This window comes from Lutra lutra, chromosome 4 (assembly GCF_902655055.1).
Source record: "Lutra lutra chromosome 4, mLutLut1.2, whole genome shotgun sequence".
NCBI classification, from domain to species: Eukaryota; Metazoa; Chordata; class Mammalia; order Carnivora; family Mustelidae; genus Lutra; species Lutra lutra.
The window spans coordinates 86,083,242-86,097,295 of record NC_062281.1 but is presented as its reverse complement, the minus strand read 5'-3'; the positions used below and the strand labels follow the sequence as shown (position 1 = coordinate 86,097,295).

General features: G+C 39.9%; 1 protein-coding gene across 5 annotated transcripts in view; it reads left to right on the top strand.

Annotated features, from left to right (window-relative positions):
• SPIDR (scaffold protein involved in DNA repair) overlaps positions 1 to 14,054 on the top strand; it is a 676,929-nt gene that overhangs the window by 108,231 nt on the left and 554,644 nt on the right. For 2 of the 5 annotated variants that reach the window (XM_047723665.1, XM_047723663.1), the window contains exon 1: positions 7,377 to 7,518. The exons of 1 other annotated variant lie outside the window; for it this stretch is intronic. In XM_047723665.1, the coding sequence (XP_047579621.1) occupies positions 7,486 to 7,518 (33 nt within the window). In that variant the 5' untranslated portion in view covers positions 7,377 to 7,485. Of the gene's footprint in view, positions 1 to 7,375; positions 7,519 to 8,159; positions 8,257 to 14,054 lie in introns of those variants that run through there. 2 more of the 5 variants (XM_047723668.1, XM_047723667.1) reach the window with 2 other exon arrangements.

The following is a 14,054-nucleotide window of genomic DNA, read 5'->3' as shown; positions in this document are numbered from 1 at the left end:
TTTATCTATGTATGAGAGACAGAGAGAGGGAGGGAGAGGGAGGGGGAGGGGCAAAGGGAGAGAATCATCAAGCAGACTCCCCTCTGAGCCTGGAACTTAATGTGGGGCTTGCTCCCACAACCCACGAGATCGTGACCTGAGCCAAAAGCAAAAGTCAGATGCTTAACCGACTGAGCCACGCAGACACCCCTTGAAAGGTTTTTTTAAAGATTTTATTTATTTAGTTGAGAGAGAGGTTGTTTGCATGTACATGAGTGGGGGAGGATCAAAGGAAAGGGAGAAGCAGACTCAGAGCCAAGCATATAGCCCAATGAAGAGCTGGACCCCAGTACCTAAAGATTACAACCCCAGCAAAAATCAAGAGTCCAATGCTCAACTGAATAAGACACCCAGGTCCCCTCCCTTGAAAGTTTTTAAGATGGTAGATCCTAAGAGTTCTCACCACAAGGAAAAAAAACCACAATTTTTAATTTTTCTTTTTTTAAAATATCTATATGAGATGATTTATATTAACTAAAATTGCTGTGGTAATCATTTTAGAATATATATAAGTCAAATTAGTATGCTGTACACTTTAAGCTTATACAGTTCTGTATGTCACTTATGTCTCAATAAAACTGTAAAAAGAGATGCTAAAAAAGATGATCTGAAGTGAATAGTAAACCACAAAATTGTAATAATAAATAATAATAGTAACAAAGAAATCTTAAGTAAATAATAGTAATAACTAACAGCTTTTGAGAACTTACTATGTGCCCGGTTATGCACTAACTTAGCAGGTTAGACACTTATTTTCATGTAGAAGGATAAATATAGAGCCTGCATACATACATTAGACATTATTATGATTGTTGACATTGTTGTTTTTTATGATTAAAAAAAGAAGATTGAAGACGATATCTCTTCCTACCGTGAGTGCGTGGATTTACTAGTGAGATGCTTTCAGATTACTACTGTGCAAGAACCTGTTACCCTTAGCAATTCCATCTATTTATTGTTCTCAAAGTGGAACATGCTTCAGAATCACTTGGAGGACATGTCAGAACAGATTGCCAGCTCTCACCCATAAAAATTCTGATTTAGTCAGTCTAGGATGGGGCCCAAGAATTTGCATTTCTAAAAATTCCCCAGATGATGCTGAGGCTATCAGTCCCTGACCAATTTTTTTTAAATAACTGTTTTATTAAGATATAATGCAAATACCCTAAAATTTACCCTTTAAAGTACATTATTTAGTAGTTTTCACTATATTTACAGTTATGCAACCATCATTACTGCAGGACATACTATACATTTTTCTTAATTTTTCAGTCTATTTTTTGAAAAAGTATATGTTCAGTTCAAAAATCAAAACTATATATATTATAATATATATTATATATATATATACACACACATATCTAAAGATTTTGTATATTTATTTGACAGAGAGAGAGACAACGAGAGAGGGAATACAAGCAGGGGGAGTGGAAGAGGGAGATGTGGAGCTCGATCCCAGGACCCTGGGACCATAACTTGAGCTGAAGGCAGACACTTAATGACTGAACCACCCAGGTACCCCCCCAAATCAAAACAATATTAAAAGGTAGATCTGCAGAAGTCTTATTTCCTTCATGACAATCACCTGGTTCCTCTCCTCTATACAGAATAAAACTCCATATAAAATAAGTTTTTTATCCAGTATGGAGGTTCCTCAAGAAGTTAAAAATAGAACTACCCTACAACCCAGCAATTGCACTACTGGATATTTACCCCAAAGATACAGATGTAGTGAAAAGAAGGGGGACCTGCACCCAAATGTTCATAGCAGCAATGTCCACAATAGCCAAACTGTGGAATGAGCTGAGATGTTGGAGGCAACAGATGAATGGATAAAGATGTGGTTCATATATATAATGGAATATTCTGCAACCATCAGAAAGGATGAATACCTACCATTTGCATCCACATGGATGGAACTGGAGGGGATTACACTAAGTGAAATAAATCGAGAAAAAAATTGTCATACTGTTTCACTCATATGTGAAATATAAGGAATAGCACAGAGGGCTGTAGGGGGAGGGAAGGAAAAATGAATGGGAAGAAATCAGAGAGGGAGATAAACCATGTGAGACTCTTGACTCTGGGAAACAAACTGAGGGTAGAGGAAGGGAAGGGAGTAGGTGGATGGAGTAACTGGGTGATGGGCATTAAGGAGGGCACATGATCTGATGAGCACGGGCTGTTATATGCAACTAATGAATCAAAAACTAATGATGGACTATATGTTTGTTAATTGAATTTCATATGTGTTAATGTATAACTGTAGAAATAATTCCTAGAAGTGAGATTACTAGCTTAGAGGAAAAATGGTCTTGTAATTTTGAAAAACATTGCCAAAGTCCCCTTGATAAGGGTGTTATGATTTTGTACTTCCATTAGCAGTTTAGGAGAATGCCTTTCCCCTAATGTGTTTAATCAAATATTTAGATTTCAGTCACTATTTCTGGTGTGCAGTATTACTTTGTATTTCTCACAATTGAGGTGTCATATTTTTCATATATATAAAGGGTATTTGTGTCCTTTTTTATAACACTTCATATTTTTTGCCCATGTTGGTTTTTTTGTCATTCTTTTTCTGATATTTTTTTTAAAGATTTTATTTATTTATTTGTCATAGAGAGAGAAGCGAGAGTGAGCACAGGCAGACAGAGTGGCAGGCAGAGGCAGAGGGAGAAGCAGGCTCGCTGCCAAGCAAGGAGCCCGATGTGGGACTCGATCCCAGGACGCTGGGATCATGACCTGAGCCGAAGGCAGCTGCTTAACCAACTGAGCCACCCAGGCGTCCCTCTTTTTCTGATTTTAAGAGCAATTTATATACTTTAGGGAAGTATTCATTTTATATGAGAGGAGTATCAGATATTCTTCCTATTGTGTTATTTGACTTTTACTTTGCTTGTTGTAGTTTTTGCCATGCATAAAATAAGGCTTTTATACATTTGGATTTATCAATCTTTTTTTATTATGAGAAATATATCCTTTCTATCATGAATAGTGAATTTTGAGTCGTAGTTAGAAACACCCCCCCAAGATTATAAATGAATTTTGATTATGATTTATTCTGATATCTTTACAGTTTCATTTTTTTTACATTCAAATCTTGGCTTCAGTTGCAGTCCGCTGCATTCTTAACTATTAGGCTAGAGAAAGGTATAGACCAGACTAGCAGAATTCAAACATTTCTCCCTTATGTATATTTTTCTTTATATGAAGTCTCACCCTATTTTTAAAACAGAGGGAAGAAGACCTGCCCTGGTGGTATAGTAGAGATCTCTTGTGACTGTTGCCCCCATCACAGACTAAAATTGCCCTTTCATGGAATACTTAGGATCCTTATAAGCGGAGTGAAAAACCACACATAAAAAACCCCAGATACCTGCAAAACAAGAATTAGGCCAAAAAGTTTAATGAGAAGAGCTGGAAGAAAATTTTCCATCTTGCTTTTCTTTTTTTTAAACAAATTCTTTGAAGATTTTATTTATTTATTTGACAGACAGAGATCACAAGTAGGCAGAGAGGCAGACAGAGAGAGAGGAGGAAGCAGGTTCCCTGTAGAGCAGAGAGCCTGATGCGGGGCTCGATCCCAGAACCCTGGGATCATGACCTGAGCCGAAGGCAGAGGCTTTAATCCACTGAGCCACCCAGGCACCCCTTCCCACTTGTTTTGGCATTGAATATTTGTTGACAAGATTGGGGAATATTCAAAAACGCATTCTGCACAGCTTATCTTATGGATAATTCACTTTTGCTGAGCCTCTATGTTCTATTGAAAATTCCTCATAATTATACTAATTATGAATGGTAGAATGGAGAAAACATGGACCTTGGTGTCACACATGAGTTCTAATCCTAAACACTTTGTAGCTGTGATACCTTGAGCAAATTATTATAAATAATTATTTAATAATTATTAGTTTATTCATTCATTCAAGCAAATATTTGAGTGCTTTGTATATGGAAGGCATTGTGCTGAGTGCTGGGTGTATAAAAGTCAAGAAGACAGAAATGGTACAACCTTATAGTGCAGAGGTGGAACCGGATGATAATTATGATTGTTTAGATTATGATTATTATAACAGCTTCAAAGGAGTGTAGGGTGCATAGACATGCACAGGGAAGCTCAGCTTTGGGAGTTCAGAGAAACTAAGATCAATTTCTGAGGATTTTTTTCGTTTTGGTTTTTAAAAATCTCAGCTTAAAATTTAAAAAATATTATTTTCAAAGGTTTGAAAAGTAGAAGGGATAATATATTAAACCTCTATGTACCTATCTCCTAGGGTCAACAATTTTCAGTAGCTGATATGAAGTGACATGATAGAAGGAGGCCAGAGCCTTTCAGGCAAATGGAATAGCAAATCCATAGACCCAGAGGCTGCAGGGTACATTTGGCAATTGAAAGGAAGACTAATATGGACAGCATAGACATCACTGGAATGTATTTGTGGAGAATGGATTCTATGTATATGGTAGATGGGGGCAAGAGTAGATTAGTGGATACTGGTTAGAAGCTACCTAATAGTTTGGATAAAAGAAATTAGTGGCCTGAGATATGGTAGTGCCAGTGGAGAATGAGTAAATAAGTGAGAAATTTATAAATGGGAGGTGGGACAGGCTGGATTTTGATAAGAGGGACAAAAACATTCATGAAAATCCCAGGTTTCAATATGAGCTACTGGGTAGATGTCAGTGCCACTACTGAGATGGAGAATTATCTTATTTGGGGAGGAGAAACATTTAGGTTGAAGAGTTTCTCAGACATTCAGGTGGCAATGACAGACAGGTAGTGTAATAGTGCTATAGCTGAGCAGCATGGAGAGGTCTGATTGTAGATATAAAATTGAGAGCCAAAGCAGAGACGCAATAAGATGGTCAAACTGTGTCATAAGGCCTAATTGAGGCAATAATGGTAAATGTAGAGGGAAAATGGATAAATTGAAGCAGAAGACCAAACCCTACTTCCACTGTACTTTTGAGGGTACTGTTAAGAATCCTTTTCTCTTCCCCAGGCTGGCCCTTTCTCAACTTGCTTAAATCATCATTTAGTTTTTTCTACAACAGGCACTTTTATTATAGCATATTCCTACCTAGTTAAACTTCGTCATCTAATTCAGCTTCTATTTAGTCCTGCTCCGCTTCCACTTGTGTTTTTATATTTACTTCTCTAAGTGCTGAGACACTTGTGGGATCTAAGAAATGGTGGTTGCCTCTACTTCCCAAAGTGAGTTATAGGACCAGCATCAATAATATTGATGTGAAAAATGTTAGGGTTTGGCAGCAAACAGTCAAGAAAGAATTCTTGAGATGTCTTTGGTGGGAAAAAAAAAGGTTTTATTAAAGCACAGGAACAGGACTTGTTGGCAGAAAGAGTTGTACTGGGGTTGTGAGATGTGGCTGATTATATACTTTCAAGTTTGGAGGGAGTTAGTGATAGTTTAAGTCTTTCAGAAATTTGGAAGCAAGGCTTCCAAAGACCTAGAGAGGCTAGCTGTTGTTAGGAAAAGGCCATTTACTATACTGTCCAGTAAAACCTTAGTCATGAGACCCTTTAGTTATGTATCAGTGATTGATATGCTTGGAGGATGATTGCTAACATATATCTTGGTGGGGGTGGATAGAGATAAAGGAAGTTTCCAAAGGAATTTTTGAGTTAAAGGTGACTTACAGGATCCTAGCAGTCAGGCTAATGTTAAACTAAGGTTGTCTTTCACCACTAGCAAAGTATTAACATCAAAGCAGCTATACTTCTGCCTGTCTCTCAAGTACTTGTCAATGGGCTTTAAGTTGGAAGGAAGTTTAACTTTTTTTCTATGTTTCTGTTATCTTTGTTCTCCCCATCAAGTATCATCTGGGAACTTGTCAGAAATACAAGTTCTCTGGCACCACCTGACACGTACAGAATCTGAAATTAGTCATCCCTATTACAGCAAATCTTCCTGGGGATTTTAATGTGTCTTAAATTTGAGAATTTCTGCTCTGGATACCTAACCTACTCCCATTTCAGCAGATGGGGAAAGAACACTCCTTTCTTTTGGTTTCAGCAGCTAGAACCACTCCTTAAGTACTCTTGAATTTGTATCCTACTTCAAAGTTTTCTTTGTTGTTTGTTTTTTAAGTAGGCTCCACACTGGGAGCCTTGGGCTTGAACTCACCATCCTGAGATCAAGACCTGAGCTGAAATCAGGAGTTGGAGGCTTAACTGACAGCCACTGTCATCAGCATGCTATGAATGCACACACACGAGATGTGTCTTTCCACAATGTCAGCTTTATTCAATCATAAAACAAAGTTAAATCACAATTATAAAGCAGGTTCAGGATTCCAAACTCAATATCTCACCATGTGATTGATTACACTTGGCTTCTTACACAGCACACAGAGAAGAGCATAAGACAAACCATACAACAAACAAGATAATAAAAAGGTGTAGGAAGTCAATGAACTAAATGCTAAGTTAGTCTGGGGCACATAGTTGAGATAGGGCCTCTTTCTGGTCTGGTCAGCTCTCAGCACTTACTGCTTATGTTCAAGCAGTGAAGGAACTTGGTTCTGTGTGGAGATGAATCCTGCACAGCCTTGGGCGGCAGTTGCCTTTTTGAAGTGGTCAGATATAGAGGGGTCAAGTCTGCAGAATCGAATCTGACAGTTTGCTGCCAAAATCCTCCCCTTTTTAAAGGGATTTAATAGGTTTTGGGCCCCAGGAGACTTCCTTTGATTCTGCTCATTATCAGTTCTTGGTGTCAGCTGACCACTGGTCCTAGCGGAAACTGTAGTAACTTTAACTGCTGTGTCATTACTTGACACAGGCCCCTGCTGGACATGAGAGACTCCATTTTGATCTCTAGACACATTCGGAGGCCCCTCGAGTTTTTAAGGTCAGTTGTTGCTTGACAAAACAGACTGCCTAAGAACTTTATTTGAAAAACTCCTGGAGTCTGACCCTCCCTCCTGTCCGCCCCCGCCCCCGTCTCTACCCTCCCGCCCCCCCGCCCCCCTCCTAACCCCCCCCCCCCCGCCAAAAACCCGCCCAGCATCTCTCCAACCAGTAACTCCATGGGCAGCAATGCAGCCCGTCCAGCGCTCACTCCGCAAAATCCCAAGCCTCAGGGATAAGTGCCATGAGCAGCGGAACACCCCTTTCCATACTCAGAAAGGTGGTGAACACTGACCACGGGGATCACAACCCAACCATATTAAGTCTGTGGAGTCAAGAGGCTGAAAAGTCCCGCCCCATACCCGAACGTCCTCCAATCACAACGCACGCGTGGCGCACGGAGCCGGGAGGGGAGGGCGCCGGCGAAATCCCGTCCCCTTGTCCCAACGCCAGCCAATTGCTGCGCGCTATACGCCGCGCCCTGAGCGCGGAGGCTGGCAGCCTTCCGGCCCCTGGAAGAAGAGGCGCGACTTTGGGGGATCCTGAGCGCGTGGGCACCTGCGGTGTGCCTAGAGATGCCCGGCAGAGGTATCTGTAGTGGACGGAAGGTAAGGAAGTTATGGGTTGGGAACCTGCGTGAGACCAGGCCCGCTGTTATTCCTGGTCATTCTGGAGCCCTCCCGCCACCCCGCGCCAGCCTGTCTCCACTCCCCTCTCTTCCCCATGGGCCGGGCAGATGGGGCGCAAGGAGCGCGTGGCTGGTCTCAGGCTGGTAGGGATGAGAGGTGGGTGCTGTGTAGACGGTGATCTTTCGCTAGGCTGCGGCAGGTTTTCGGTGAACAGATACAACAAGCGTTGCGGTTTGCCTCTTCTGAGGTCTGTTTCTTGCCCAGGTGTGCGGACTGAGTCCTCCGCGGGCGGTCGAGGGCGCCTTCCCAGTGGGATGGAAGGGCCTGAAGAATAACCGCCGCGTCCGCGGAGGGGAGAGCCACTTCCCTGGGAAGGGGAAGAGGTCACGGAAGTGAGTGAGCAGGAGTTGAATCTGGAACTAGCGTGTGAAATATATTTACCCTCGCTAGGGTTTGGCATTGTCTATTTTTGACTGTCGTGTAACACTCGAAGACAGCGGTGGATATTGCAATGGATGTGCCATTCCCCCGCCCCAGATATCTCTGTTGCCACACTTTTCCTTTCTATGCTAAAGTGTTTCTGATTCTTCTATTCCTGGGTCAGTAGGAAAGGAGTCCGAGTCCGAAGCTAACCGCGGCCAAACTGTGTATACCAACTTACACCACAGTGTCTGGAAATACTACATTAATGATATTTAGATGATTGTACCTGTATTTGTGAGTACATCTTTTTCTCCTCTGAATTGTGTTTGTCTTGGCATTCTCGTGTCAATTACCTTTGTAAGCTGTTTCTAAGTTTCTTGCTCAGAAACATGCTTGTCTCAGCATACTAAAACAAAATTTTGAAAAGCAAACACTGTGCTTCCTTTTTTTTTCCTCCAAGAGAGAGCATTCCAGTAGTGGGGAGGACCAGAGGGAAAGGGAGAGAGAGTGTTTTAAGGGGGCTCCATGCCTAGCTTAGAGCCCACGGTGTGTTTGTGCGTGCGGGGGGAAGGGTGTTAGGGGCTTGATCTCATGACCGTGAGATTATTGCCTGAGTGAAAAATCAAGAGTTGGGCTTAACTGACTAAGCCACCCAGATGTCTCTAAGTGCCTTCTTTTTGACTCCTCTTCCTTTAAAGAAAACAAGAAAGAAAGAAAGAAAGAGAGAGAGAAAGAAAAGAAACTCCTTGAAAAAAATAGTCCATATATACTGGCTCAACTTCCGTATTATTATGTTTCTTTGCTTCTGGAATAATAATTGATTGTCAGACACTGTGAATATTGTAATTGATCATAAAGAAATAAAAGAAACCTATGTCAGACATACCTATTGATTGTAAGACACATTCCAATTCCAGAAATATTCAAATGTGAAAAGAAATTAAGGAATTACATGAACTTGTTAACTCATGGTCACTGTAGCATTTGACACATTGATCACTTTCTTTTAATTCTTCTTGCGGGGGGGCACGTATCCCAGACTGTTGCTCTCCTGATTCTCTTTCTGTCTTGCATCTGCTCATTTACTTCTCTTTAAAGATTTATTTTTACATAGAGAGGAGATTATGAGTGCATGAGGGGGGTAAGGGGCAGGAGGAGAGGGAAAGAATCTCAAGCAGACTCCCCACTGAGAGGAGAGCTGGACTCTGGGCTCAATCTCATAACCCTGAGATCATGACCTGAGCCAGAATCAAGAGTTGGATACTTAACTGAGCCGCCGCACAGGCACCCCATATTTACTTTTCTTTACTCTTTCTCTGTCATGTCCTTTTTTTTTTTTGATCTTGTGCTTTTTCTCACTTTACAGATTTGTTCTCTGCAATCTCATAGATTTCTGTTAGTTGTCTCTGCTATATAGCTGACTTTTCCTTGAGCTCAGTTTAAACTCTGTGTATTATGAGGTCCTCAATTGCATATTCTTAGTCCACTAAGCCCTAACTGTTTCTTCTGGGTTGTGTTGGTCTCAGCCTATTCATAGTGATGCTTGGCTATGAGTGCCTGAGGCACTTGCCTGGCCGCCAGATTACTTGTAGCAATCCATTTCCTCCAACCAGAGCCACTATTGTGGCTGAGCAGACCCTGTGGTTATTATGATTGCAGGATGCACTTCAACAAAAACCCATCAAGGAACTTTGAAGAATGAGATTTATTACTCAGGTCCTGGAGGGTATATTGCACACCCAAGGGCCATGCTGCAAGGCTGAGGGAGTCTGAGGAAGAAGGAGGCAAGAGAACCTGGGGTCTGCCTTTATTATATTCTGAGGGTGGGGTATATAGGGTTTTGGAGCTTCATTCTTTATTGGCTAACTTAAAGCCTAAGAGTGGGAATTAGGGTACCAGAAAGAAGAAGCTGGGTCACTCATATGGTCAGTTATATAGGTTATCAAGGGTTTTTTGACAGAGGGACCTTTATGAGGAGGGATGGCTTAATTCCTTATCATGCTGATTTGCTAGTTATTGTCATGTAACTGGTGCTATGTTTATTCAAGATGGATATCTTCTGGAATGGATGCCTTGGCAACCAAAAATTTAATGTCAGGTGTTAAAGATAACTTAGAAATCTTAGTTTTTGAATTGAGACTCAGTTCTGCCCTCTTTATTCTATCAGTTTGCAAGAACTTATGAGTTTTTCTTTTTTTTTTTTTTAAGATTTTATTTATCTATCTGACAGAGAGACAGAGATCACAAGAAGGCAGAGAGGCAGGCAGAGAGAGAGAGAGAGAGGGAGAAGGCAGGCTCCCTGCTGAGCAGAGAGCCCGATGTGGGGCTCCATCCCAGGACCCTGAGATCATGACCTGAGAGGAAGGCAGAGGCTTAACCCGCTGAGCCACCCAGGTGCCCCTGTGAGTTTTTCTTTTCAATAATTGTATTAGTGAGCTATTCCTGGTTAGTGAATTGTCTCAAAACTGAAGCAGCTTAAAACAAATGCTTATTTTTTCATATAGTTTCTGAAGGTCAGAAATCTGGGAATGGCTCACCTGGCTGGTTCCAGCTCAGGGTCTCCTACAAGTTGCAGTCAAATAAAGAGTCAATAAGGTTGTAGGATCCACTTCCAAATTCACCCACGTGTGTGTTTGTTGGCAAGTGTCAGTTCCTTGCCTCTTCCATAGGGCAGTTCTTACAACATGGCAACTGGCTTTCTGAAGAGAAAGAGAGAGGGATGGACTAAGGAAGAGGCCCTGGTGTCTTTTATAACAGTGTCAGAAGTGACATACCATCTCTTCCACCCTAGGTCAGGTCCATGCTTGGAGTGTTTTTGTGGTACCAGCCATGTAGCATGTTCCTGTTGCATCTTCTGAGATGATTTTCCCTTAGAGACACCACTTTAATTATATTCTTATTCCTCTGCTTAAGCATCGTTTTACTTCTTATTGACTATATAATATCATTTACTTTGGACTTAATCTGTGCTAAAAGCCTTACTCGTATTAACTCATTTAATTCAACAATCCTATTAAACAGGTTCTATTAGTCTTATTCTATGAACAAGAAAATGGAGGCACAGCAAAGAAGTTAAGTAATTTGCCCAAGGTCACGAAGACCTTGCTTTTGTTAAGGCTCTCATAGCCTGTTATTCACAGCTTCCACAATGTGGCCATACCTTGTTCCTTAACTTTACAGCTTTGTTCATTATTTATCATTTAGGTAAAATAAATGATTGTTTTCACTCTACTTTCTTGCGTCTTGATATTTGCTCATGTTCTTGGTTTGGAGTAATGCCATTTCTTTCATTTCTGCTTATTGGAACCTTGATCATCTGTCAAGGTCCATTTCAAATCTCACCTTTTTCTGATCATCCCAGTTGTAAGTAAACTTTATTCTGTATTCCTTTGTAACTTTGTATCACAGCTTCAGGTCTTATATTAGGTTTACTTGTACCTATCCTAATGATGTGACATTTTAAATTATGTCTTCACCCCATGTTCCCGCAACACCTGCCAAAACTGCTTGTACATATTAAGTACTTAATAGATATCTGATGAATGAATGGAAGGGCTACTAGTTCAGAAGATTTGCAAGTATCTAGCTCTGAAGAAACATAGGGAAATAACGTAGAAGACTTGGGTACCAGCCTCAGCTCTGCAAATAACTAATTCTGTGATTTTGGACAAGCCACAGAGATCTTTCCGGACTCTTAAGATGACAGTTGATATGGTCATGGACTAAAGTGGTAGAATTGGTAATGGTGTTGGGAGAAGACTGAATTGATAAATTATAAAAGGAAGATGAGATAGGCACCAGGAATTCAGAGATGAAGAGGGGAGAATTAGTGGTGTCTCAGAAGTTGAACCTCTGAAAAACAGAAAGGTTGAGGAGAATTAGTTGGTTTTTACTTGATGTTAGGATGTACAGATATGTGAAACTTCAGTCCCAGGGAGAGATTGGAGCAGGCAGTTGCTCAAAGGCTAGGAGTATTTTAGTTTAGTTTTTTTTTTTTTTTTTAAAGATTTTTTTATTTATTTATTTGTCAAACAGAGATCACAAGTAGGCAGAGAGACAGACAGAGAGAGAGGAAGGGAAGCAGGCTCCCTGCTGAGCAGAGAACCCGATGCGGGGCTTGATCCCAGGACCCCGAGATCATGACCTGAGCCGAAGGCAGAGGCCCCAACCCACTGAGCCACCCAGGCGCCCCTATTAAGCACAATTTTTTAAAAATGCATTTATGTATTGGTCATTGTTTATATGTATAAATACCATTGATTTTTTTATATTGAGATTGTATTTTGCAACTTTGCTGAACTCTTATTTTTCTGAGGTTTATAATTTTTTATTAAGCTAATATTTAGTCAACAAATTCATTTGTATCAAACACAAACCGAAAACCCATATCATGAGACAGTTTAAATATTCAGGGTGAATATAGGACTTAAAGTGTCGCTTTTTTTTTTTTTTTTTTTTAGATTTTATTTATTTATTTGTCAGAGAGAGGGAGAGAGAGCGAGCACAGGCAGACAGAATGGCAGGCAGAGGCAGAGGGAGAAGCAGGCTCCCTGGTGAGCAAGGAGCCCGATGTGGGACTCGATCCCAGGACGCTGGGATCACGACCTGAGCCGAAGGCAGCTGGTTAACCAACTGAGCCACCCAGGCGTCCCAAAGTGTCGCTTTTTAAGATCAATGCATCTAGACTGTTTTATCTACGAAATTATCTTTGATTATCATAAAACTAAAGCAAAAATTGACATTTAAAAAAGGAAAATGTTAGTTTCAAAGTCAGTGACTCTTTCCCTTATTTCAAAAACATAGAATTTTAAAAAAAATGTTAATTAGAAAGGTTAAATACTACACACCTTAAATAAACAATGTTGAAAAAACCCTCATCTATAGATCTAAAATGAATCCATGCAGATTTATAAAAATCATTCTACCTCCTTGCCTTTCTTATTATTTTATATTTTTTCTAATACGTATTTAACAAAATAAGATGCTTTCAGGACATATAACACATAAAGCAAGATCATTTTGATCAGTAATTTAAAGGAGAAAAAGATCCCTAAGGTATAACCCCACAGAGAAGCAAAGCACACTCTGAAGTGGAGAGTGATTTTGATGTTCTTTTTTTTTTTTTTTTTTTTAAATGATGTTCTCAAAGTAGAAATGTGTGACTTTACTTAAACACTAAAATAATAGGCTATCGGGGCTACTGGCTGGCTCACTTGGAAGAGCATGCATCTCTTGATCTTGGGGTCATGAGCTTGAGCCCCACACTGGGTGTAGAGATTATTAAAAAAAAATAACTTAAAAAGAATAAAATCGGCTGCCTAATTAATCTGGGCAGTAAGGAAAGCAGGATGGGGCAGGAAGTAGGAGCTGGGATGAAAGACTAAACTGCTGAGAAGGTAATCTGTCATGTCTTGAGTTTCTCTTTTGACTTCTCACCAAGTATAAGGCAAAAACAAACAAACAAACCCCAAAAAACTACTCATTACCAGCCAGGGTCAATAAAAAATAAAATGGAAAAACTTACCCCCTGCTATGTTCCACTAATGTTTTACCTATAAAAATGGGAAGAAATTTAGTGAAAACTATACTTTCAGATCAAGTGTGTTAAAGACCATTATATTTTAAGTCAATCCTTTAACTATAAGTAATATTCCATTCTAAAAGATTGGTCTGAGAAGGGGGAAAGTAGGTAACTATTTTAAGCTCCATATAAATTGAATCTTTTTACTCATTTATCTTTCAAATATAAAAATGTTGTAAGTTATCATTTCCTCTTTAATCTAAAATCCCATTCAAAAAAGATGAATCAAGTCTCACCTATAACACAGATGTAGAAACAAGCAAAAAAAAAAAAAAGAATTAAGCGATGTATAAGTTATGCTATTTCATAATGGGAACTAAGTTAGACCTGCTCCTTTAGTTATTAGTGTGTCAGTGAAGTGATTAAATACTAAACCGGTCATGTCTTCCACATATATGAAGTTGTAAGGGGAGGCACTTCATCAAAATTTTTAAAATTAAAATTTCATAATCCTTTTTAAGGGATTCCTTAAATTTTGTTTTTCAACTTTTTTAAACATTTTATATTTAAA